The sequence below is a fragment of the Pollicipes pollicipes genome, unplaced genomic scaffold (genome assembly GCF_011947565.3).
Source record: "Pollicipes pollicipes isolate AB1234 unplaced genomic scaffold, Ppol_2.1 Scaffold_4881;HRSCAF=5763_pilon_pilon_pilon, whole genome shotgun sequence".
In the NCBI taxonomy this organism is placed as follows: domain Eukaryota; kingdom Metazoa; phylum Arthropoda; class Thecostraca; order Pollicipedomorpha; family Pollicipedidae; genus Pollicipes; species Pollicipes pollicipes.
Window position 1 is genome coordinate 57,506,861 of NW_023596576.1, and position 25,135 is coordinate 57,531,995.

Below are 25,135 nucleotides of genomic sequence, written 5' to 3' on the forward strand. Positions count from 1 at the left end.
AAGACCCCGAAAATAACAGGTCATATAAATAACAAAATAATGCGCGCAGAAACGAGCATCGACCAACAGCTACACCGATTGCGGATATCTGGAAGCCCAGCGCAACTTGAAATGGAACGACAAGTTAGCTGCATCGGATTTATCCTGCTACGCGGGAGCGGGTGATGCTATCACTGGCAGTTCTCGAGAACAAAGAGAGGTGGCGCAGTTGACGGTCATTGGGCTGAGGCGGGAAGTGTTAGACAGGTACCATAACAATAAACAACGGTGCACTGCCGTGAAGTCCTCCGAGAGTTCCCAGGCACGCCAACACGCGCGCTGTCTTGCGCAGCGCCTCCCCTCCACGTGCAGATCACCCTGCGCGCGCCGTCTGCGGCGCCGGCGTCGGCAGGGACGGGCCTCTCCGGTCGGTGGCATGCTGCGGGCCCATCGTCCGGGCGCCGAGCGGCCGGCCCTGCATCAGGCCGCCAGCTCGAACCACACTTCGTTCTTGCGGTTCCAGAACTTCACCAGGAGGTCGTAGTTGACGCTGGGGGTGCGGAGGAGCGGTCAGCGACGCTAGGCCATGGCGTGGTCAAGTTACTGGGTGCGGAGCAAATAAGTAGCCTGCCCAACACTCAGCGTGAGGAATCGCCTTTCTTGTAAACGCGGTTCAAGAGATCTCCGTGATGTTGAAGTGCATGTGTTTCGGCTCATTTCAGGTATCATTTAGCACAGACGAGCAACAACGTCCCTTCCCTTCCCTTGCCTTAGAATCAAGGGCATTGTGCCGAATGGCAAGGAGATTTGAGTGCCTTATTATAGCTTTGTGGAGATTTCACGTTTTGTGCCCCATTTCCTCTGCATTTGTTGTCCGCTGAACCTATAAAATGTGACGACGCACCACTTTTTAACTACCAGTCTCTAGCCATGCGTTGTTTGCATGATTGTCTTATTTTGGATGCAGACGGACAATTGCGTGCATCCAAACCGTCGATGACGTGCGCCATCGCTAACTTTGCCGTCATTGGTCACTTTCGCGTTTGAATCGGTGAGATGGCGAACGCTTTTTCTGTGATTATCTGTGATCGGTGGCATGCGCGGTTATGGATGGCAATCAAAATGACGAAACACAGCCTGGTAATTTCCTTGCGTCGCTGCCCATCTGCTGTGTGATTAGCCTCCACTCGCGCGACGTCTGTTCGCCATCATTCGTATCTGTTTTCGACGGCCGCCGGGCATTCAGAGATCGGGAGGTAATGCCGCGCAGCAGCGCGTGCCACCGTAATCTTCTGAAAATCGTCGCTTCTGCTCTCGAATACAAACCAGGCACCACCATGGTCCGTGTTTTTAGGTGACCAAAGGCAGGAGCTCTTGTCTCATTTTAAGTGCCCTGACTTTTTGACTGGTCTACTGACGAGGCTTTAGCCGTAAGTCGAAGGTTGTCTTCTAGTGTCTCTTGCGCCGCTATTGGTCACTAACCCCAGCCTGCTCACAGGGTGCTAGTCCAGCTGCATTGCGGCACATACCCTCCTCACTGGCCCATGCTGCCGGCACGAGAGGCCCACCACAACACGGGCGCCGGGCAGCCCCTGACCTCGGCCCGCCTGCCGTGGCGGATAGTAACAGCTGAGGCTGACCTGTAGTACTTGGTGAAGTCGATGCCCTGCAGGCCCTGCTCGCGGCTGATCTTCTCGAGGAGGAACGCCGCCCGGTCCCAGCCGCGTCGGTACAGCACGAACCCGCCGAACCGTCTGCAACGGGGCGCAGCTGGGTGACGCCCTGGGGAGCGATTCGAGGTCATGCTGACCCCGGTGACCGCGCCAGAACCTCAGCCACCCGGTCCGTAGTCGCCATGCTGGGCTCCTGTAGCCCAATTCAGCAGGGAGTGGGCTAGCCGGGTTCAGCAGGGCGACTGTGGTCCGGGTGACCGAGATTTATGGTGGAGTGCTGGAACCTTCGGCAGTCGCCCTACGTTCAAGCGGGGCTGTCACTTTCTATAGTCTCGGGGACCTGCGTTCTTTCAATTTTGTCCTCACCCCACCCAACCCCCCCCCCCCCTAAAACCCATCTGAGCACCCTTAATGCATCTGGGCAAAAAAGAAACGCCGGGCCGAAGAAATGCAGGAATGTGGTTGTAGCTACAAGTATTAAGTGCATCAAGTACTCAGACACTTAAGTATTGAAATCTTGGCAATCTCCTACCAAAAAGTATTCTGTAGCCACTTCATGTTTTTGTCATGCCAGCTCATTCATATGGTAGGTCAGTCAGCAAACGTTCCGCAAGTTTTGCACGTAGTAGCACCTGAACTGGAATAAAGAACAACTGGCCGCAATATGCGGCAGCTTTTAAAGCACAGGATGACCAAGGCATGAGTTAACCCATGTTTTCCGCAACAGCGGCAAGTGGATTTGTCGCACAGTCGTGACAGATGGTATTCAGCTGCCAATCAAATGGCGAAACACGATTAGCGACAGCGGGCTCCGCGCCCATCAAACCGTGACAAGCAAAGCGGCTCCAGATGAGCTGCTTGGCGGGCCAGGGTGTGCAACAGCTGAACCTGCTGCGGGTGAGATTGTACGGCCGATTGTCCACGATGATGCGCTCTATTTTGACAGCAATTTTTTACGATTGTGTTAATGTTTTGCTTTAACATCGAGGACGTAATGAAGTGGTCGAGATTCAGCCAGATGTTAAGTTTTGGGGGTAGGTTAGCGTAACGCTATGGGCTCAGCCCCCCCCCCCTTCTATGAAAATATGCCTTAAAAAGTGACACCCCTGTGTGACAGTGACACCCCAGGAGCACCTTGAGCACCGATGAACCCGTGTTACGGTCACCCCATATCCTGGTCACTCCGAGCCAGCACCACCCTGGTCGCTCTGAGCCAGCCCATCCCATATCCTGGTCACTCCGAACCAGCACCATCCCTGGTCGCTCTGAGCCAGCCCGCCCCGTGTCCTGGTCACCCCGAGCCAGCACCACCCCTGGTCACTCTGAGCCAGCCCACCCCATCCTGGTCACTCCGAGCCAGCACCAACCCTAGTCGCTCTGAGCCAGCCCACCCCGTGTCACTCCGAGCCAGCGCCACCCGTGCACTGGTCACTTTGAGTCCTGACCACCCCTTCCCTGGACACCCCATGCACTGGTCACCCCGGGCCGTGGCCACCCGAGCCGCGGCAGTGCCTGGCCGGTCCGGTCTGGCCGCTCCCCCTCCCTCCCCGCACCCGCTCTCCGTCACAGCCGACGTCCACTCACCGGACCACGAACGTCTTGGCCGGCCACAAAGTGAGCTCAACGTTCGGGTCGTCGGGCGTCGGCGGGCTGCTCTGGAGCGCCCTCGGGATGTAGAAGCACATGTTGTAGGTGGGGTACTCGGAGTAGGCGTCGAACCGGTTCGTCAGCGGCAGCGTCATCTGGATCTTCTCGTCTGCGGGCGCCGTGTCGGTGTCAGCGGGCGCTGATCAGCGTCGGTGCGGTGCGGGAGGGGAACGCCGTCACAGGCTATGTTCCGGCCATCACTGGCTCAATATCTGAACGGATTCACGCGTGGCAGGCAAGTAATGTGTCATCATTCACTCGCCAATTCATTCATCATTCCACCGTTTCACTTTCGAAAATGTCACCCGCTGAATTATTGTCCGTTGAATGGCGTAAACAATGAAATAGGATACCAGGTTTATCAGGCTAAGAAGGCATTATCTAATTGCACCTCCCCGAAATACCTTCCGGCCATGACAGACCAATGGTGCAGGCGTTGCATACGAGCAACTGCAGGCAAGTCCACATCTTGGTAGTGATTCCGTGTGTGTTTAGTGTTGGAACACTCGAAGTCTTGGTCGGTGTTCACGAACATCGCTCCAGCACGCTGCGATGGTGTGTCTCAAATTCGGCGCGCCTAAGCCGATACAACTTGGCCTATGCAAACTGCGCAGACGGATGCTTGTGTTATTTGTGATCGATATCCTGCCATTTGCATATCCTGCCATAGCATTTGCGTTGTTCCACACTTTGCTTACAGTCTCCAAAACTGCAAGCCATCTCACCGTAAATCCTCTGGATTTCACCTGCTGAAATTGCCAGGCCCGGCTGATGCCAGAGCCATGTGTAAGAGGTACAGTCACCCAGTCCTAAGACTCTCTCCCCATGCTGGCAGCCAATGATCGGTGACGTCACATGCCAGGGGTGAGTTCGCTTTGCAGGCCAGTTACGAATGTCCCGCCTCTGGCCAGAACCCGTAAAAACAATTTCCCATAGAACTCGGTCAACAACATGTATGTGCGAAATTGGCGTGCGAACCTTACAGTAATGAGCCTGCGTCTGTCAAAGCTCTCACAGACTGCTGGCTTTCCCACTTTCAGTTTCCAGGTGGAGCCGGTGGTGAGCATGACCCGCGATAGCACGCCAGCTGGGTGTCTCCAGAACGGACGAGATGTGACCGCTGCGGCGGAGATCACCCACTAGCCGGGCTGCGAAGTGAAGCGCTCTTCGCACCCCGTCTAGATGACACGCGACCGTTTCGCTTCAGGATGGACAGGCAGTGGAGGATGTGAGGAAGACGCGGCTTTTGGCAGCGAGTTTTAGAACTTCAGGGGTAAAGTAATGTCGCATTTTGAACAGGGATACGATGACTGCATCACAGCGCCGAACGAATGATGAGATGTGAGGTTCCCAGTTGACGTAGCAGAGGGGTTTTTTGCATGAGTTGGGCAATTGACGTGATGCATTGCACCTGATGAGCAAGTCTGCCTTTTGGGGTTTAGTTTAAGGCTGCTTAACTGAAACCAGTTTTAAAGGCACTAAACGAACTCCCCGACCCGGGTTTTCGGGTTAGACAGGCCCACGACATGGCGCGTGGCGGAGTCAAGGAGTCGGATGTCATTGTCGTAGGATAGCAGACGGCCGTAGGGCAAGAAGCTGTATAGAGATGTGTCATTGAGGAAGATGAGGAACAGGATTGGGTCGATAAGGCATTGCTGGGTCTCCTGTCGGATAAGGGTAGAGTGACCGAGACACCACTAAGCACCTGCTTCCGACCGTCCAGGTAGTCCCGGAACCATTCCGAGGACACCCCACGCCATTCCAGCTTGCTCGGAGGACGCCATGACCAACGCTGTCGAACGCCTTGCTATGGTCAATCGTCGTTATCGACGCGTCATGGCCGTTGTCGCCAGCTCTTGTCAGCCAATCGACAGCGTCGATTAGGGCGCCCTCTGTCGAGTGACAGGGATGATTAGCATATTGTGATGGCGTCAATCAGTTTATGGTTGAAAAATGGTAAGAGGTGAGCTGCGAGCAGACGACTCTCTCCGTAATTTTCGACGTACAGGGAGAATATAAATGGGTCGAAGGTTATTCATATCTGAACGATCGCCCGACTTGAATACTGGGGCAACGTGCGCGATCTTCCAGGCAGACGGAAAAGTCTGTGATGTCATAGACAAGGTGATAAGCTATTAAATTTGAGCCTCGATTACAGGAGGGTGTTTTTTCATTGCATTTAGAGGTACGCCATCGACGCCGACAGTCCTCGACGCGCCGATTTTGTCGATGGCTACAGAGAACTCTGAGAGAAGCTGGGTGTACGGAGAACGCTGAGGCCTACCCACGCTGCGGGCGCGATTCAGCTTGGGTCGTAGCCGCACCGCCACGCACCGCCGCCGCCTCCGCAGCGGCGCTGGGGTCAACGGCGGGCAAGTGTGCGTTGAGTGAATCCGCCCGGTTGCCCGTGTCGGGATCGGGTGTGTCACGCCCTCTTGCTGGCTGCAGTCCGAACTGCTTAATGCGGCTTCAGAGGCCTCGCCACCCGGCAGCAGACCGCTACACGGGTACGAGCCGGAGTGATCAGTCTCGTCAGTTTGTTACGGCATCGCTGGTGCACGCGGCGCGCCTCTGCGGTACGGTAGCGCTCCCGCGTCTCGCGGGCGTAGTCGCACCTCTCCATCTTCTGTACCTCCACGCAGTCATGAGCAGCCAGTTTGCCATGACGTCACACTGGTGGTCAGGTAATGAGCGTCGGCTGCGACGTCCCATACTATCACAAATGTCTCCACCTTATGACCGTCGGAGCCAGCGGCGCGCAGTGTTCCGATCGGCCAGCAGCAGACTCTGGTTGAACGCGCCCTAGTCGACGCGCTTCCAAGGTCGCACGGCGGTGGTGAATGACCGTCGGCGCTCCCTGCGGACGGGAGCGCAGAGTGCGACCAGTTGGTGGTCCTCCAGTCTCAAGGAGAACTTCGGCTGAGTTCCGGAGATCGGTCACACTGGCGATGATCAGGTCTAGCAGTGCTGGCGTCGCGGGGTGGCTTGTCGACCAGCTGTTTGCGGCTCATGACGGTCATGAGAGTTTAAAAGCCGGGCAGCCCGGGTAGAGGAGACTGCTGTTGTGGTTTCCCAGGACGAAAACCGGCTTTCCAGTGGCGACGGCGACCTTAAGCTGGTCTCAAACGGTCTCCACGCATCGGGACGTTGGTCCTCCCGGAGGTCGGTAGGTGGCGCCGATCATCACCGCGGCGGCCGGGGCAGCTCACCGAGAGCCGCGGGGATTCTATCCAAGGATCGGTATCGCCCAGGCTGGATCTGCTGGGCTGTGGTCGGCCGGACGACACCGCGGTCAGACCCCAGTATGCTGAGACCCGACAATGGCAGCGGCCTGTCGAGTACATCGCGCGTGAGCCAGGTCACAAACACACACGGGATGTCCATGTGGTGTTTCTGCAGGAGCTGGTGAACCTCGTCCAGTCGGGGTGTCAGCGATCGGGCACCGACATGCCCTGTAATATCGATATCGATGCCCCTTGGGGCCCGTGGGCTCAGCCGCGCCGCCGCGGGCGCACGCTCACGGTTATCCACGGCACGGTTCACCTGGCGGGCTGCACTGGCGTCTGTAGGCCGGTGCGCTAGATAGGTGCGTGATTTATGTTAGCACTGTCTGATTAGGGTGGGTAACCGAAAATTGATTCCAACATAATTGCTACCGAGCAACCAAACGCATATTATCGTTGTGAAATGGTAACTTATCGTTCAACTCCAAGATGGTTTTGGCTCGATACAGCTATGTTAAGAAACAAACCGTTTAAAACGGGCCACTGCAGCACGTTTGAGGGCAGCCATCTGGATTTGGGGATTTGTATTGCTTTCTGTGTGTATTGTCGATGACGATCATGTTCCGAAAATTATCAAAGATAAACCAGGGTGAACGGGCTTATAAACACCGATCATTTCCTCCGAGATTTTTTGTTGTTTGTGACATCAATCAGCATTCCGAACATTTTCCGCCGTTCCCGATGATTATCTCAGATTATAGCCCGCCCAAGCGCGGCCCCAATTCCCGAGAAGAGCTAACAGGCTCATAAATAGCATGGGGCTCTCTTTATTGCCTTGCCGCATCGTTAGTTACCAAGTGTGGGTCATGACAGCCAAGACGAGGGCCAGAAGTGGCCTGGTAACGGAGAAGAGGTCAGAGTGTCGCCAGGTGGAGTTCTTTTTCTTTCCAGCTTCTCTCTTCCTCTTCTTTCTTTTTGTCTCTTCGCTGATCTCCCTTTTGAAAACTATTCATGAGTTAACTTATTTCTGACGCGGGACGCAACATGCACTGCTTTAGCAGTATCACTCGTGTCACATGCTTCTGTGCAAGAGCATCAATGAACGGATACAATAGTAATAAACATCCCAGCCGATACTTATCATAACGCTGACGAGAGTGGGTCGCGCACACAACAGCGTGGGTCAAACATCTTGGGACTGCAACGCCAGTGCATAAACCGGTTGAGCAAAGCGGGAGCGTTTCACCCAGCAGTACGCTCGCCCCCGTGCCGCCACCCCTCGTGGCCTGCCCGCCCCGACGCCTGCACCGCCGCCCGCGATTCACGCCCCGTGGCTCAGAAGCGGAGGAAAGTGGGACACGACCCGGCCGTCTTGACGAGTCGGGCGCCCGTTACATCTGGGCCGCCGGTTAGTTCGGCCCTGATCGCCGCGACGGGACGCATGACCAGCCGGTGCACTGGCCGGCACGTGCGGGCCGTGCCAGATAGCATCATCGGCCGTCCGACTCGGAAGCCTTCATCCACCGCCCAACAAAAGCATTCGTGACTCCGCCATGGACACAGCTTACTCAATTATTCACGGCGTGCGGCGAGTGGCCGGATCGACGGGCTTAGTCTCCATTAAAGCGTATGACTGGCCGATCTGCTATCAGCGCCAGCCTGGGCGCTGGCCGGGCGGCGTGCGCCGCGCCTGCGCCCGCCTCCGGAACCCCCGGTGGTCCGGGAGGGCGCCCCGCCAGCTCGGCGCCGACCGAGCGCACGTGTGCCGTGGCCCACTGCCCTGCCGCCGTCGCGGTAGGTCAGCAGCGCCGCCGGGGTCACACCGACCGCCTCCGTGTCGGCGCCGTACCGCCGACAGGCGACCTGCACGTCTGGCCTCCTCCGCGTCCCAGCTTTCTCCGTGCATAGACGGGCTTTCCGAGAACGGAGGTGAGCGCGTTTCACTTTTAATGAAGGATGTCTTCGGATGAGCCGGAAGGTGCAGCTTGCCTTGCAATTGACGGGGTAATTGCATTGCATGTGTGCGGCGTCCCATTTGGAAAATGTGGTGAGTGCCGAGGCATGTCCTCCATGCCGCATCTGCTTAAGTGCGACTACAGGCGGCTTCTGAATGATGTTTGAATTTCCTATGTCCTGCGTTCCCTGCGTCGCTTCCTCGCCAAGTCTTGTTGTTTCGCCAGCTCGCTCCCCAGCCATTGTTACCTGAGTCCCGTTACAGCACGGCTGTCGACGTCAGTACAGTCGTCTGATTCACTTGCTTATAGCGGATACTGTGTAGCCGAATTGCCAAAAAGAATTAAATGAATTTGGAAGCCGTGAGATCTTTCGTTTTTGGTACCGCGTCGGCACCGGCAAAAGAACACCGAGACACAAGAGTGAGCCTCGTTTGGGTTTGGTTTTAGGTACATTGCCCTATCAAGTGTGCGTTGTGCTGTACATCTCGAGCCGAAACAGGCCAGACAGTCAAGACCAGACGAAGTCTCCCTTGATACGATGGTACGCTGACTGCACCCACAGGAGAAGAAAGCTGGGTGAAGAGTCAGCCAGGCTCATGACCAAATGTGTCAAAATCCTGATATGTTGGGTGCGTTTTTATGTGTATTGTCTCTTGCGTTTGGATTTCTTGTCTCAGTTACATCTTACTATTATCAGTAAAATTGATCATGTCTGGGGGCTTGTCGGGAATTTGGCAGTCTTGGGAATATCCAGCCGTCTTTTATCTTCATCGACATAGGGACACCTTAATATGCATTTGTTTGATGAAATATTGACGGCAATGAAGCCCGAGTGTTCTGCTTGTACAGCATGCAATTCGGTTCTTGTTACTTTACATCAGAACCTTCTTCATTTTAGTAGCATAACACACCTCCCCGCAGACAACCTGTGACGTGGAATGGCGCCTCAGTGCCGTCAGTGCAACGCCACTGACACCACACGCATGCCCTGAGCTCGCCACCGTGACAGGCGTCCCCGGTGTCGGTCCTGGCCGATGGCCTGCCGGTCCGCGCATGGTGGCCCGGTAGGCTACCATACCGGACGCGGATGTCGTCGGCTCTGAGCGCTGACATAATCAGCGTAGTCGCCAGCTCTCCTAGCTGGGGAGTTGCGCAGCGAAATGTGCCGGGCATTGAAGTGCTGTACGCGATTGCAGTGGGTCATGTCAGCATCTAGAGATCATGCCAGTCGAGAATAGAGCCCGCAGGAGCTCTATTCCTCTCCCCAGGAGCAGGGCCGGCCGCATGACTGAGGCTGGCCCTGGATCAGTCATGTAGGCGCGGCTCTGCGCCTACATGACTGGGGCTGCAGCGCGAGCACGCCGTCGGCTCACCTCTGCTGTTCTCGCCGGAGAAATACTTGAAGAGCCGGTCGAACATGAGCTTGGTGCGGTTCCACTGGACAGCCTCTTCTTCGACGGGCTCGACGGTGACTGGCTCGGCCGTGCATGCCCAGCGCTGCGACGGGTAGTGTCGGACCTCGTAGCCTGCTTCCTGCCGCGTCCAGAACGGCGAGCGCGTCATTCAGGGCCGCCGCCGCCTTGCCGCAGTCCACGTGCCGGCCATTCGTGCATGGTGGGAACGCGGCAGCTTTTTGATCTCACAATCCCAATAAAGTGAGCTCCACAGCGACCCTTTAGGTGCCGTGACCTGGACAGTGATAAACCTGTGCGAGCGGTAAGGGATGGGAAAAGCTGATTAACTCGTTTGCGACATTACCACCAAAGTCGTAAATAACCAACGTGGAGAAAACAGCACAGCGTCACTTCCGCTGTCCGGCGCCGCCTTGTCCGACGCCTCAGGCCAGCTATTTGTTTCACCAATCCACTACCATCCATCACCTGCACCATTTAGCCCCGTCAAAATCTCATGAGCTTAATGCTACAAGCGCCGCGATATTTCTTGCCCACGCACACAACCGCCTTGGCGTGCAGACCATACAGCAGCACAATCCCACACAAGCCCGCCGCTCTCCATGGACGTTGCAAGCGTCCTAGACGCTTGAATTTTATCAGCCGTCCCCACTTGTTACCATTCACTGCCCGAAATCCCGTAAAGATCTCGAGAGGGTATATATATATATATATATATATATATATATATATATATATATATATATATATATGTATGTAAAGGAAACTAGGAAACTACACTGTCGCACGATTCAGCAAAGAGTTCAAGACGAATCCGAGGCTGTTTCTTCTTCCTTTAGCATACCTCATTTTTGTTGATGACCGTGTTGGGCGCGTAGTCGAACTCCGGGATGAGCTCGGTGACGCGATCGGAGACAGTAGCTAGGTCGATGTTCTCGCCTATGTTCTTGGTGACGGCCGTGTACAGTTTGTCCGAGACGCCCGAGAACCAAGTGCCCAGCGAGTCGAGGATCGAGCCGACCTGGGACTCTTCGGCCGGCTCGCCGCCAGCCCCTGGCGGTGAGGTCTCCTGCCAAACAGGCGCAGGGTCAGGGGCTCCGCGGCACATGGTCTTCTCGCGCCACAGGTATAGGGGTCAGTGTCCTCCGTGGCGCAGGTATGGGGTCAAGATCATCCTTTGGCGCAGATACGGGGCCAGGGTTCTCCCGCGGCACTGGTACGGGGTCAGGATCCTCCTGCGGTACAAATACGGGACCAGAGTCCTCCCGCGGGACAGGTGCGGGGTCAGGATCCTCCTGTGGTACAGATATAGGCCAGGGTCCTCCTGCGGCACAGGTACGGTGTAAGGATCCTCCTGCGGTACAGATTCGGGGTCAGGATCCGCCTGCAACACAGGTACGGGGCCAGGTTCCATCTGTGGTACAGGTACGGGGTCAGAATCCTCGTGCGGTACAGATTCGGGGTCAGGATCCGCCTGCAACACAGGCACGCGGTCAGGATCCACCTGCAACACGGGTGCGGGGCCGGGTTCCATCTGTGGTAAAGGTACGGGGCCACGTTCCATCTGTGGCACAGGTACGGGTCCAGGATCCTCCTACGGTACAGATGCGTGGTACCCTCCTCCACCATCTGACCTCGGTTCTACTGAGGCCACGGGCATAGGACCAGGGCCTTGCCGCGGAAAAACACCGATTCAATATGTTCTGTTTTCCATATGCGCGTAGCGTGCTCGGCTTCCGCATATCAGATCTGGGCTCAATTACCTGCTGACGTCATCGGCTCTGAGCGCTGACATAATTAGAGTAGTCGCTAGTTCTCCATGGAGAGTTGCGCAGCGAAATGTGCCGGGTATTGGAGTGCTGCAGGCGATTACAGTGGGTTATGTCAGCATCTAGAGATCACGTCAGTCGAGAATAGAGCCCCTAACTCGCACGTGGAGGCCGAGCGCGCCCCAGCTGAGCTATGTTGCCGTCTCTCCTTCGGACTCCCAATCAGCGCAGATTCAGGGCGCTCTCGCTGTGTTGATTTGGAAGGCGGAGGCTCCATAGAAATGGTTTTGTTTACGCCAAACGTGACTGCCTGGGTCTTTACCGCCAGGCCTCTCGCGCGGAGTACGGCAGGGAAACCGAAGTTCATGATGTAGAGTCACGACCTCAGGACTGTTTCGTCACGATAGCTGAATACGCCACGACGTCCTGTGTGGGTCGCCGTTCGGTACAATGAGCTCTCACGCGGTACACAGAACAGGGTCCAAAGTCAGACCATTATGGTGTGGTCAGACGCGAGGGTCGGATCACCTGTGGAAGCTCTGCTTCTTTGAATGTGGTGGAACATAAATTGGTGGAAGCCAACGCTGCGAGTTTTCCGGCGCTGGGCAGAGGCGTCAATCTCCCATCGTCGTCGCGGGCTGCGAGGTTCTGACCGCTGTTGTCTGTAGAGATTCTCCCAGTCACACGGCGGAGTGCTGGAAGCCGTTCCACTAGCGCCCTTCCACTTCCACTGACGTGTCATGACTCAGCAGCGCGGTGAGATGCCGTGGTCGGCGGTAATGACACTCGACCCAAGTGTTACCGATGTCCGTGTTTGCCTCGTGAAACGCCGTGCTCGGGCACTGGCCGCGGAATCCGCTACCCACCTCACCCGCCTGGCTACCCGCCTCACAGGAAGTTCAACGTGATGATCAGTCACGAGCTGGTCTCATGGCTGAAGTTGAGTTCTCAGTGGGTTCTCAGAGGTAGGTAGGTAGGTCCAAACCCCCGCATTACTGCATTCTGGGTAGCGATGCTGTGACGTCATCATAGGACGACGTCAGATGGCACCAACGCTAGGGCGGCGTGTAAACACTGTTCTTTGAGGGCTGATTTAAACATAAATATGTCCGAAAGCCGAATTGTTTTCGACTTGGAGTTACCCATGTTATGATGGATGGGATGGAGTTACCCATTCACCAGGGACTCATCCCGAAGAACTCAAACCGGAAGTGCTTAGAAACAGTCTGTGTAAAAGAGTATAACGTGCAACAACAACAACATCTGTTGGAAATGACATACAGCGAGACAGACGGGCTCGCAGCACCCTAGGACGCGGCATTGAGAAGTTGGAATAAAGATCCTGTAGCCTTAGTGGGAGCGTTGTCATGGTGGATGCAGGGTTGGCCTGCCCTTATGGGGTTAGTGAGTGGTGAACCCCGGCAGCTAAAATGCAGCACGTGCCACTTCAGTTCAAGATAGCATAATTTTCCTGCGAAATAGGTTGGTTTCTGGCAATTTTTGCAACCTCTGCCACTCAAAGGGTCAAGGCCCATATCTGAGTTCCGGAATAGTCTAATAGGGATATTTTAGGGTGGTGGGATGTTATTCTCTGCGCACCATTTTTATCTAACCCATGCAACATCATAAATCTGCAAGTTGACCAGCACCTAGTAAGATCATAGCACAGCAACAGCGAAATTATTGGCACCTGCCTTCTTCACATTACCTTATTTTCACATTTTACTCCATATAGGTACTGCAGTGCAAAAATATATGCGTAGTCATTGCCCATTAACTACTTTAATGTAAATATATACCCAACTAACGTCTAACTAATTCTTTGGCAAATATATATCTTTGAATTTTCCTTTTTTCAAAAGCGCTTCACATATAGATATTCACGCGCGTTGGCCTCCACAAATATGGTGCGGGTGCCGCAACTAGAAAATGTGGTTTAGTAGGGTTTATCTTTGCAGTCAGATCCTGGTACTGAGTCGTATTTAGAAGGGTTTGAATGCAGAATTATTATATTGATTCATGAAACATTAAAATAAAAGTGTAGAACAGGGTTGTCATCCAGTTCAAGGGCAAACTCGCCGTTTAAAGTTATATGACTAGTATCTACCAACCTTTTCGTAGTATCAACCAAAAACCGCACTGCGGGCTATCAAATTTTAGTCCTGTGGTGACGTCACGTTTGCGTAGCCTTCTCTAGTACCCTTGGGTAGGTCGAGTTCTCATGGGTGTATCTCGAGTTCTCAGTAATCGAGTTCTCAGTTGACGAGTTCTCAGTTGTCGAGTTCTCAGTAGTCGAGTTCTCAGTAGGTAGGTAGACTTGGTTGCGGTGGCAGCCCACATTGGTGGCAACATTGCCAGCCCATTGGCCTCTTTCATCATTTTCCTAGCTCTGATATAATTAAACACAGACTAAATAGCTCTAACCTGACACAACACCGACGCGGCACTGCGTGAGTTGTCTCACCAAATGCGGCGACTGCCTGAAGATTCTTTATGATCTCCGGGTGAGATACGTGCGTACGGATCTCTGCATTCCTGTAACATTTACCCGTTCTGTTGTCTCGGTATTTCAGTTTATGGTGGGGTAATTGCAAACGCAATGAGCGTGGTCAGTAGATATCATCCCGACAGCACTAAACAGGCGCATGTACTGAAGAAACGCTGTGACCACAGGCGGACGAAAACAAAGTAAACTTAAGGGAACGTTCTTTTTGAGAGATGAGCAAGAAACTGATGAGGACTTCCTCGAAGACAATGATTTAAGCGGAAAATTTGACCATCGGTGTACGATTTGAGATGCAATCAAACTTCGACCAGAAATGTGGCACTTTAAATACATGTACCTTTGAAGAACATGCCAGATTTACTGCTGCATAAACGCGGATGGGATCCAGACTCAGTTAAGTTGGGCATTAACAGGTTGGTTTGGTCTGATCACTGATGGAAGCCGGATGTGATATCTTCCGACGAGCGTATGTCCTTGCAACCACCGCGTTACATTGAACAAATACATTATCGCGAATGAATCGCAGCTGCGACGATTTTCCCCGGGCAGAAGTGGACCCTTTTTCCAATGATTCAGAGGAATTTAAATAAGGACTTTAAGTCAAATTTTGCTTCATAACACCAAAGATATTCATGTTGAAATCCAAAAGGATTCGGCGAGTGCGCCTGAGACGCTTCTGATGTGTAGAAAGCTTGCCCGAATCCGACTGCACCACATGTTACTAATATGGGCGAGGAAACCCTGTTGACGGCCTATCACCCATGCAAACTCTTCATCATATATTACGTTCACACGCGTGCAAAGAACAACCAAATTTTTACCACGCTACTTTAACACCAGCGATATGAACAATTGCGGACACTCCTTAAACGCGAGGCGCGTATTGACCGAGTGATGAGCACCCTTGGCTCCCAGCCCCTCAGCGCTAGTACAACCTTTGCAGTCGCTGGCTCTCCGTAAAAGTTTGCGCGGCTACATTCATCGCGTTCCACTTTTTAAACGCAAAAAAGGCATGCCGTGCTCTTTCCTACAAACAGCGAAATCTTGCGTTTCATGCCTGGCTGCGCCATGATGGCGGGTGGGCGGGCCAACGTCCACATAACGGAATGCTGCGGAGCCCCTGACGGCTCGGTATGCAAGTCCGAGGCGGATGCGACCTCGCTGAAGAAAGAGAGAGAGAGAGAGAGAGAAAGAGAGAGAGAGAGAGAGAGAGAGAGAGAGAGAGAGAGAGAGAGAGGAGAGAGAGAGAGGGAGAGAGAGAGGGGAGGGAGAGAGAGAGAGAGAGAGAGAGAGAGAGAGAGAGAGAGGGAATGGAGAGAGGGAGGAAGAAAGAGGTTTATCTACATTGTCGGCAGTGGCGGGTTCCATTTACGGCGGTGTGACTTGAGATGGTCACTAGCACTCTTACGCAAGAATTAGTAGCGGGAGCGTAATTTGGTACCGAAATCGACATGCTCGAAAATCGGATAAGCAGGAGCAGGAACATGGTTTGCCATCAAGGTTAGCACATGTACGTACATGTAGCTCTTCACTCCGGTGGCATTTTTGTTTCATTAGCGTGTACCATTCGTCATTTGTCGATTGCGGTACTTTAATAGTTTACCTTCGAGGACATTTAAGCAAGCATCATAAACGATGTAATGAGCTCACTCATTATAATGAGTGAGCTTATGTACATAATTGTTGGCATACTTTTTGCGGAAAAGACTGCTCTATACAAAACAATTTCTCTATCTAGTAAATAGGCTACCCAATACATCATTGTTTGATTACGTCATCGTACCTAGCACAACATTTATAAAGGGCCAATTGACGGCCGGTTTATCTGGAAAATCATGCTTACGAACACTAGATATGAACGATTCGACAATTATGTATTTTTCTTGGCGTTGATTGCCGCATGGCCAATGGAATGGCAAGATTTGAATGACGTTGTTTTGGCGTCACGGATGACTGGGTAACCCTGAAATCTTGAAATCTTGAAATATTTCCGAAATAGTGCACATCTTTGCGGGCTTGCAACTTAGAAACTAGAGGGGCTTTGGTCCCAAGAAGGACAGGGCTGTGAACTACACCGAATGATCTTCAACATGGCTACTCCAGTTCACACCCCACACAAATGAGGGGCACTCCCTTTAAAATTTGGTCCCATGAGACCAAGCACACAAATGTAAAATGACGAATCTGCATATGGTGACGAAGCAAAGTGCGTCCATACGCAACTTTTTCAGCTATTTTGAGAGGCCTGACAAGAAACAAGGAGTTTTGCTGCTTGAGTCCTAATTTTCGTGCATTTTGGAATTAGCTGCCGGCGGCAGCGGTGTAGCTACGCAAAATGGGTGGGCGGGGGATGAGCAGTGAAAAATTACGCAGCCTATCGCCAAAATACGAAAGCAAACAAGCTTTTCCCCGGCTTTGGCCCAGTTTCTTCCTTAAGTTGGGGGATGAAGCCCAAGTTGGAGGGGCTGAAGACCCCGCCCCCCCCCCCTCACACTTTGACTGGACAGGAAACTTCACCCCTGGCCTGTGAAACGCAGCATGACCATATCAGGTACCAGTCGAATAAATGCTAACGTAAAGAGGGCTTGCGCAGTCCTGCCATTTCAGCCCAATCATCGTATCCCTCACATTTTTATCAACCCACTTTCCCTCCTCAAAGCCATGCCTCATAAGCCAGACAGAGCTCAGTGCAAGCTGGCTCTCCCGTGGCCGGTCTTCCATCGCCGTCTGTCATTGCCGTGCCACCCTGCTATGCAGCCTTGCAGCCTGGGGGCGGCCTCGTGACCGGATGGCTGCACCAGCCGCCCGAGTCGGCCGAGCGGCCGCTGCCACCGTCGGCGGTCCATCAGCGGCGATCGCCAGGCTCCTGCACGACCGCGGCGATGGCGGTGCGGGCCAGGCTGCAGCAGCCCACCCGGGGGCAACGGCCCAGGCGCCGCGGCGGCGCCGCTGAGATGGGTCAGTGCGAATGCCCCCAATTATTGACGCCGCGAACGATGCGCCATGATTGCAGAGCAGCGGCGCGCCAGGTTCGCCGTCGGCGCGCCGTGTGGCGCCGGTGGCCGGCGCACGAGCCGCGGCCTCCGCCGGCGCCGGTGGGCGGCGCACGAGCCGCTGCCGCGGACGGGCTGCCGCGAAGTCGGAAGCGGGACGAACGCGCCGCCGTCATCTGTCTGACCGGGCGCGCGCTGCCAGCGGCGACAGGCGTCGGAGGCATGCGAATGCCGCGAGTGCGTATCTCTGGTGGTCGCAATCCACTGGAACCGGGGTCATTAGGTCACGTCGTTTTCGCCTGGACAAGAGAAAAGGAATTGGGGCGGCGGAGTGTCAACCGGAGCCGAATGATGCGCTTCGATTTGTGATTTCGACCAGATGATTGATGGCAGTTTTAGGCAGGTGAATAAGCTTGTACCCAAGCGATGCCTTTTGGACAAGATTTGTGGCGTCCCATGTAACATTGTGCACAGCTGTGCCCAGAGTAATCACGTCTGCATGCTCTGCTCTGTCGGTAATCTGACCCCTGATTTCCAAGGTACACTCGCGATCTGAACCCCGTGGCGGGACGAATGATGACTTCCCTAGCAGTTACACGCTTCACCACATACACACGATAACCTGGGTCTGCATGTCGCAGCAAGATTATTCAGCCATCTGGATTGCGTCACGGGACTGCAACTTACCTCTTCTTCACACGATATATATATATATATATATATATATATATATATATATATTCATAGATTAATGGGTGACCAACACTCAGATCATGGCAAATACATGCGGCGTCAGCTTGCAAGCGGAACATTGTGCCATGGAGCCTGCACGGCCAAGCATAATGGCGTGCCCGAGGCTTCCAATCACCATTGCTTTGAGCCCAGAATCCTAAGCTGGATCCTGTGAACCATTACCCCAGAAAGCAAACTGTACTCGCCAGATTCGCGCTGCCTTTCCGCGTATTTAGTATATGCGCAATTGCAGTGCAGTATAAAGGCAGCCAAGCTGTCGCTGACGCCTTGCCCCTCACCGTTCCTGGTGACTCAGGGTCCTGAGTGAGTCCCAGCCACGGCCAGCTCGGCTGGGCCATCCTGTCGCCATAGGCGACGCTGGATGGAATCTCAGCTCGCTAAAAGTCATCGATGGCTGTAGACCTGATTTCACCAAAACATAGACAGTTGGCAATACTTTTTTGCTCTGGCGGCTTTTACACGAAGCGTGCCCCACGTCGAACGGGCTGAGGTAAGCGCCGGTGGCCAAAGCCCTCCGAACAGATGCAAAGTTTCACCCATAGCCCTGCCTCCGCACCTCCCCCCCCCCTAATCCCGGCGCTTCCCAGCGTTAGTGTACTGTGATCCTCACCGGCTCAACTCTCCGCACGGCCCGACGCTGAAACCGAAGTCCAGGATCGACACGGGTGTGTACTGTGCGGACATCCGCCTCACACCGTTCGTGCGCGGCTGTCGCGCGACACCGCTCGCTGTCTTCGACAACCGCGCCGGGGTCGGACACACACACACACACACACACACACACACCGCAGCAGGCCCGGGACGCTGCCCTAGGAGAGAGAGCCGGCCACCATTGTGACGGCGTCAGGCGCGTAAGGTAAGCCGTCGATGCCGGTGCCATTCAGGTACCGTTGACTCTGACGACCTTTTCACTCGCAGGCGGCAGCTGCTTTTATCAGATGGTTGAATCGAGTGAGAGTGGGGCCGCGACGGATGGTGGCGTCCCTGTGGCGCCCGAAGCTGAGTGGGCGGAAGCCCGTGTGCCCATGCGTCAGTCTGATGTGCCAGGCGTCCGGTGGCGGGGACGGATAACATTAGCCGGTCTCACGACTACTCTCTAATCAAGTGACGTTGTTAGAGCAGAGGATTTGCAGCGTTTTTTTCAAGTCCTATCTCAGGTGGATTCGGATTTTGCCTCGGATTCGAGATTCGAGAAGATCTGGCTGCATCCGCAGGACATACCTGCTTTTGTGGAGACAACGTCGCAAAGTCTTTTCCACGGGAAAGTGTGCCAGAGATTGCAGGGTTGGATTATGGAGAGCGGCAGCCCAGTTTAACGCAGCGGTTTAACGGGCTTAGTCATGTGCATTTCTTGAGATAAATTTCACCGCGGTGAGTTGAACCAGGCAATTTGTCTACGACGATGTGCCGACTCATTGCATGTCCGCCCAGAATGAGCAATCTATGTATGCTGAGCGCCGGCACCTTGCTACGCCCTCGATGAGCACGTGGCATTCATTTTCATATGCATGCCGGCACTTGGGAGTCACCCTACGTATACCGATATTCAGCGTGCTGACGAAAGATAGGGAAATGAAGTGTTTGCCCCACGCCACCAGTCCGTGGACGAGTCGGCCATGTCAGGCTCCCCAGCTCTGACAACAGAGAATAGCAGTCATCCTTTCGCCAAGGCACGTCACGTCGGCGCGGTGTGTGAAGGAAAGAGAGAGGAAGAGAGAGAGAGAGGAGGGGGAGAGAGCCGTGCACTCTGTCGAAGGTCCGGCTCAGAAGCAAACACCATATTGTCAAGGTGATGATGCTAAAATGGTGACTGTAGCCAGTCGCTTATAGGAAATTCCAGATGGAACCAGTGATAGGTTATCCTTTGAATTGGTGCTAATTTCTGTGTGCTTTGGAAAAATAGCGATGGGTGCTAAAAGCACAGCGTCCTTTTATCTCTAACTCACAACGCTATTGTCTGTGGGTTACATATTTTTATGGAAAACCGGCTACATTGTGTGCAAACATAGATTTCTTAGATTTATGTTACGATTTCGACAAGCATGGATTTGCGCGATAGATTTCGACGCAGTGCACGCAGGCCAGATACCATAGGATGTTGGACAAAGTTGAACCCCACTGCCAGTTCCGTCTCGTTTTGCTGTCCAAGCTTTCTCTACGATAGTTATACCGGCATTTGCGCCATGTTCGTTACGACTAGCTTAAGCCATTATGGGTGCACAATTTGTGGAGAGGGAGTCCTGCTATGAACAAAGAGTCATACCGAGCACAAAAACGAAAAATTAGCAAGGAAACGCGATTTTTCTCCCAAAATGGCTGATGTGATACGCTAACGGCTTCCTTGAAGATGCATTTTCCAAATTCATCTGACATTTCTAGAATTGTTGAAAACGTTGCCAGGGCGAGAAAATGCGCGATGAGCATTTCCTCTGGGAAGGGCACGGCCGGAGATCGTTTATGAAAATTTGTCAATTATCGCTATTGGTCCGTGTTGGCATTTGATATCAGACGGTGGCATGCGAATCGAAATCGTTACGTTATCGGTGACGAACGTCCTTAATGCGAGCGAAGAGGCTTTAAAGCCAACATTCTGCTGTGTAAAGCACTTGACGTGGGGTCTTCAATATGTTTTAGGTAGCCAAAATAAGCAAGCCAGTTGATGAAATCCACTTTTACAATCCGTGCACATGTAGTGATGTGTGTTGCAACTTCGTTCCATCAAACCAGAACCTTGAGTTAACCGCTGAGATATCACCATTTCTATTCGCAACGACGCATTTTTTCATCTCGCTTTCCGGAAGCACGTTTATGCAGCTGAAGAGCATGAAACCAGCGTCAGCCATGTTCCCTGCGGGATGCAATTTATATAATCAGCAGCAGTCATCTGTCCATGACACGCCATAAGCCAGTCAGTCTCACAAGTGAGCGAGCAGCGGCGCCCCCGGCTCGTTTTCCCATGGACGGCACGGCCTGGTGTCGTCGACTCGCCGGGCGATGACTGGGAAGGCCTACCGTGGCCGGCACCACGGCCCGTCGGCGGCTGAGTCAGCACCAGCCGAGACCAATCCGCTATGCCCCAGCGGCCGCCGACGCCGGCGGGGTGCAGCGGAGCAGCGTGCACACACTGGCCGAGCGTCGTTCTCGACTGCCCGGACCGATGAGAGCGTCGTCCGTGACTAAATGGACTAACCGTAATATTGGGAGGGGAGGGAAGCAGGGCTTGCTGTTTTTTATGGATTTTGGCGGTGGGGCAGTGAGGCCGTATTTTGTCGATAAAGGCCGTTTCTGGGGCGTGAGCCCTCACACGCCTTCTGTGGATCGGTCGACGTGTCCTTCAACGGACAAATGGCCCACTGGAATGACATGCACAAGACATCCTTGGCAGCGTTGCGTGCATCCAAGGATCGCAACCAAAATGGCATGGCGAAGCCATTTTGGAGAAATTTCTACCCCGGCGGGCCGGCGCCATCTTTGGACCTCGCAACACAGCAAGATGAGCTATATTGATCGGCGTCATCGTCAGCATCGTGTATATCTTTGATCTGTGACACGAAAGTAAAAAAATAGAACGGTGTTGCAATGAAGTCACGAATCAGAAGGGTTGTTCCATAAGCTGCCGTTTCAATCAAAGCACCAGCCTGAACTGACGGCTATTGTTTTCCAGACTGTTCCACCCCACCTCACACCGTCGCGCTACCGCCCTCGAAACGGACTGCGAAAGGTAGCGTACTGCTCGAAGCGGCTCGTGATGATGAGAAAGCCCTGAAAGGGGATCATTAATCTGATAGCAATGCTGGTTCTGGGGCCCGCGCCGGAGACAGTTATTTGTAACTGGTTTAATGGGCAGACAGTAACACTTGTTCGCTCGCTTGTGAGTGGTCCGCTCGCTTCGGAGTCTTTGGAAATTCTACATTTTTTGGTATGTTTTATCTTGTTCACGTGTGCCCCAGCTTGGCTCACGATTGTTTGCACGATGATTACGGAAACGATTGATCGAATGAAGGTAATGTGTTTGTTGAACTACCGTAGCTAAATCGGTAGCGATATGCTCTGCATGGTCATCAGATTTGCTCCGCCACATGGTGTGGGTTCGCCGAATGCAACAAACGAAGGTCTCCGGTGTCGGCGCCATTACGAACAAAAACACAGTACTAATCTTAAACTGATTAACACGATTTCTGTAAGGCACACTCCTCGCTAGCCTGCAATATCACAGAACCTCCCCGAAATGGTATTTTTCAGAATTGATGCATTTTTATTCAGCGACGTTTCTGAGGCACAGACAGTTAGCTGGTCGGATTCGTAATGGGTTTATACAACCATTCCGTTTGCCTGTTTTTTGTATTATTGTAGCAATTTAACGATAATCATGCATTTTTGATTTATTTCATTGTACTCCTTATTCATACAGTATATTTTGTATTAATCAAAATAACTGATGCGTTTTCAATAATTCTTCCCATCACGGTAAGTTCAGTGGACAGTTTGAAATCAACAGAAGGTGAGCCCGACAGCAATAAGTCCAGGGCCGCGACGTTTTTTAAAGTGTGGGTGATTATACATACAGTCACTTGGTTCAGCCACAACTATGCCACGGCGATGGCCTGAGTTGGAAATAAACTGAGCTAGTTGTGTGCTATCGATTTTGTTTATTGACCTGAAAACTTGACTTGATCTGTTGACTTCTACACAGGCGTGCTCCCTGCTGGTATTTACGCCAATTAGCGATCATCATAATGTCCTTGCTTGCGATGAAACAAATTTCAAACTCATCACGTTTTCAGATGTTAGGGATCTCCGCGAGATGCAACTCCAATTAAGCATTGCAGAGTGATAATGATATTAAAATCGTATTATTATCAAACACCAAATGATACCAAACATGTTCAATGCTCTGTTTATGTTTCAAAATTCATCAAACTCTTCCGGTCAACGCCGTCGCGGCCTCACGTATTCCACGTGTGAAGTCCGCAAACCGTGCCGGAAGGCCCTAGACGCAGGTGGTAGCGGGCTTGGAACCCGTTCGGCGCACATCCCCGCGGTGGTGATACAGGTCTCGAGCTGATGGTAGCGAGCTTGGAGCCTGCTCAGTGCACATCCTCGCAGTGGTGATTCAGGTCTCGAGCTGATGGTAGCGAGCTTGGAGCCTGCCCAGTGCACATCCCCGCGGTGGTGATTCAGGTCTCGAGCTGATGGTAGCGAGCTTGGAGCCTGCTCAGTGCACATCCCCGCGTTGGTGATACAGGTCTTGAGCTGATGGTAGCGAGCTTGGAGCCTGCTCAGTGCACATCCCCGCGGTGGTGATACAGGTCTCGAGCTGATGGTAGCGAGCTTGGAGCCTGGTCTGTGCACATCCCCGCGGTGGTGATACAGGTCTCGAGCTGATGGTAGCGAGCTTGGAGCCTGCTCAGTGCACATCCCCGCGGTGGTGATACAGGTCTCGAGCTGATGGTAGCGAGCTTGGAGCCTGCTCAGTGCACATCCCCGCGGTGGTGATACAGGTCTCGAGCTGATGGTAGCGAGCTTGGAGCCTGCTCAGTGCACATCCCCGCGGTGGTGATACAGGTCTCGAGCTGATGGTAGCGAGCTTGGAGCCTGCTCAGTGCACATCCCCGCGGTGGTGATACAGGTCTCGAGCTGATGGTAGCGAGCTTGGAGCCTGCTCAGTGCACATCCTCGCAGTGGTGATACAGGTCTTGAGCTGATGGTAGCGAGTTTGGAGCATGCTCAGTGCACATCTTCGCGGTGGTGGTGGTTTTTACGCTGCGTTGAAAAAGCTGCAAATTGCCTGGCAATAGGTTCGAGTCCGCTGCACCCATCGCCTGGTTGTAGGTCATTTCCATTTCCACACCAGCTATTTTCCATCATTTCTGCCGCCGCACCTCGTCGCAGGTAATCGTCGCCGTGTAACTGTCCAGCGGAGTCGCACGCTAGTGTACAGTCATGCCGTTTCACCGCACCATCCAGTTCCATCCAGAAGCCTGGTTAGCTGACAGTCCTGTAGCAGGATTTGTGGCCGCCCAAAATTCGACCTCAGGCGGGCAAAAAAGAGAAGGGGCATGAGTGTGGCAAGGGTATCGTCGAGTTGTGTGATCAGGATATAGATGAAGACAAATGCTTATTACTACGCAAAAACCATCACTGAAAACCTCCATCTTTTAACCAAGCGTATTACGATTTTGGAGGTATAGACAGAAGATTGTCGTTTTAGACAACGAAACCCCTCATTTGGAATGAGCTTCCTTGCTCCCCACCTCCGATGATATACCGCCTGAAATTACCGCCAGTTTCTCAGGCAGCTTTTCTAAATGCCCGAATCAGTGTTTATTTGCAAGAAATGTAAAAAGCCTTTAGGGTGCACAAGTAGCTACGATTGGTATCCAACCTGTGCAACAATCTTAATAAGCACCAACATAATGCAACTGTTGCTTTTAAGAACCCATTGCAAGTGATGCGAGGCAAAGATAGCAGCTCGAGACCAGCCAGGATGCAGTGACAGTTCTGGGGCTGCTCCAATCTGTAGGCTATATGGTGATAGCAATTAATCGGTAACCCACGCACCGTACTAGCCCCTGATCTATGCAGGTCAAGAGCATGAGTATTTTTCACGCAAGAAATACAACAAATGTCCTTGAGCTTTTAAGGAGCCAAGAGCAGTTTATTCGTCTAACTGGCAGGTTTAAGGGAGAAATGGTGTAGGAATGGATGAAAAGGTGCCTCATTAGGTTGACTGGTTTGTACACAGCAAATGATGCAATTTTTGCTCCTTCCGTCGAACATTTCCCAACAAGCCGTTCGAACACCTCACCAACCCCACGCGTTCCTCGAGCGCCCCCCTGCAGAGGCTGCGCCGGTGATCGACAGTGTCCACCGGCCCACGCCTGGCGTCTGGCACTGACCTGGGCCCGGCAGCCGTTGACGAGACAGAGCACGAGCACTGCGCCTGCGACCCTCATGTCGGCCGGCTCCGCTGTGGACTGCCGGCCTGGGCGCCCGGCAACCGGCTGGTCGGCTCGGCTCGGCTCGCGCCGCGTCCCGGTGCCGTCATCGGCCGCCGCCGCCGCCGCCGCCGCCGCCAGGCAGTGACGCCGCGCCGCCGAACAGGATCACACAACCAGCTTTCACCGAGCCACACCCGACCCTGCGCGTCCTACGCCAAAGCACGGCGGAAATAGGTACCCCAGGCTTCGGAAATAGGTTCCCTCCGCGAGCGAATGGGATTGT

At 53.5% G+C, this 25,135-nt stretch overlaps 1 protein-coding gene across 1 annotated transcript; it reads right to left on the minus strand.

Annotated features, from left to right (window-relative positions):
• Positions 1–427: 427 nt before the first annotated feature.
• LOC119101014 (heme-binding protein 2-like) lies at positions 428–24,901 on the minus strand. The gene is made up of 6 exons (XM_037224256.1): positions 24,811–24,901; positions 10,735–10,959; positions 9,852–10,011; positions 3,237–3,408; positions 1,620–1,733; positions 428–529 (listed from the first exon to the last, which is right to left on the minus strand). The coding sequence occupies exons 1-6, from the start codon at positions 24,865–24,867 to the stop codon at positions 460–462; spliced, it is 798 nt and encodes a 265-aa protein (XP_037080151.1). The 5' UTR covers positions 24,868–24,901; the 3' UTR covers positions 428–459.
• Positions 24,902–25,135: the final 234 nt, after the last annotated feature.

Excerpts from the sequence above, each read along its gene's own strand:
- LOC119101014 (XM_037224256.1), bottom strand. The coding sequence starts at position 24,867 with ATGAGGGTCGCAGGCGCAGTGCTCGTGCTCTGTCTCGTCAACGGCTGC. Across the intron at positions 10,012-10,734 it reads CGGTCATCAACAAAAATGAG|GAAGCAGGCTACGAGGTCCG; the intron begins GTATGCTAAAGG and ends TGGACGCGGCAG. Across the intron at positions 1,734-3,236 it reads GCCAAGACGTTCGTGGTCCG|ACGGTTCGGCGGGTTCGTGC; the intron begins GTGAGTGGACGT and ends GCCCCGTTGCAG.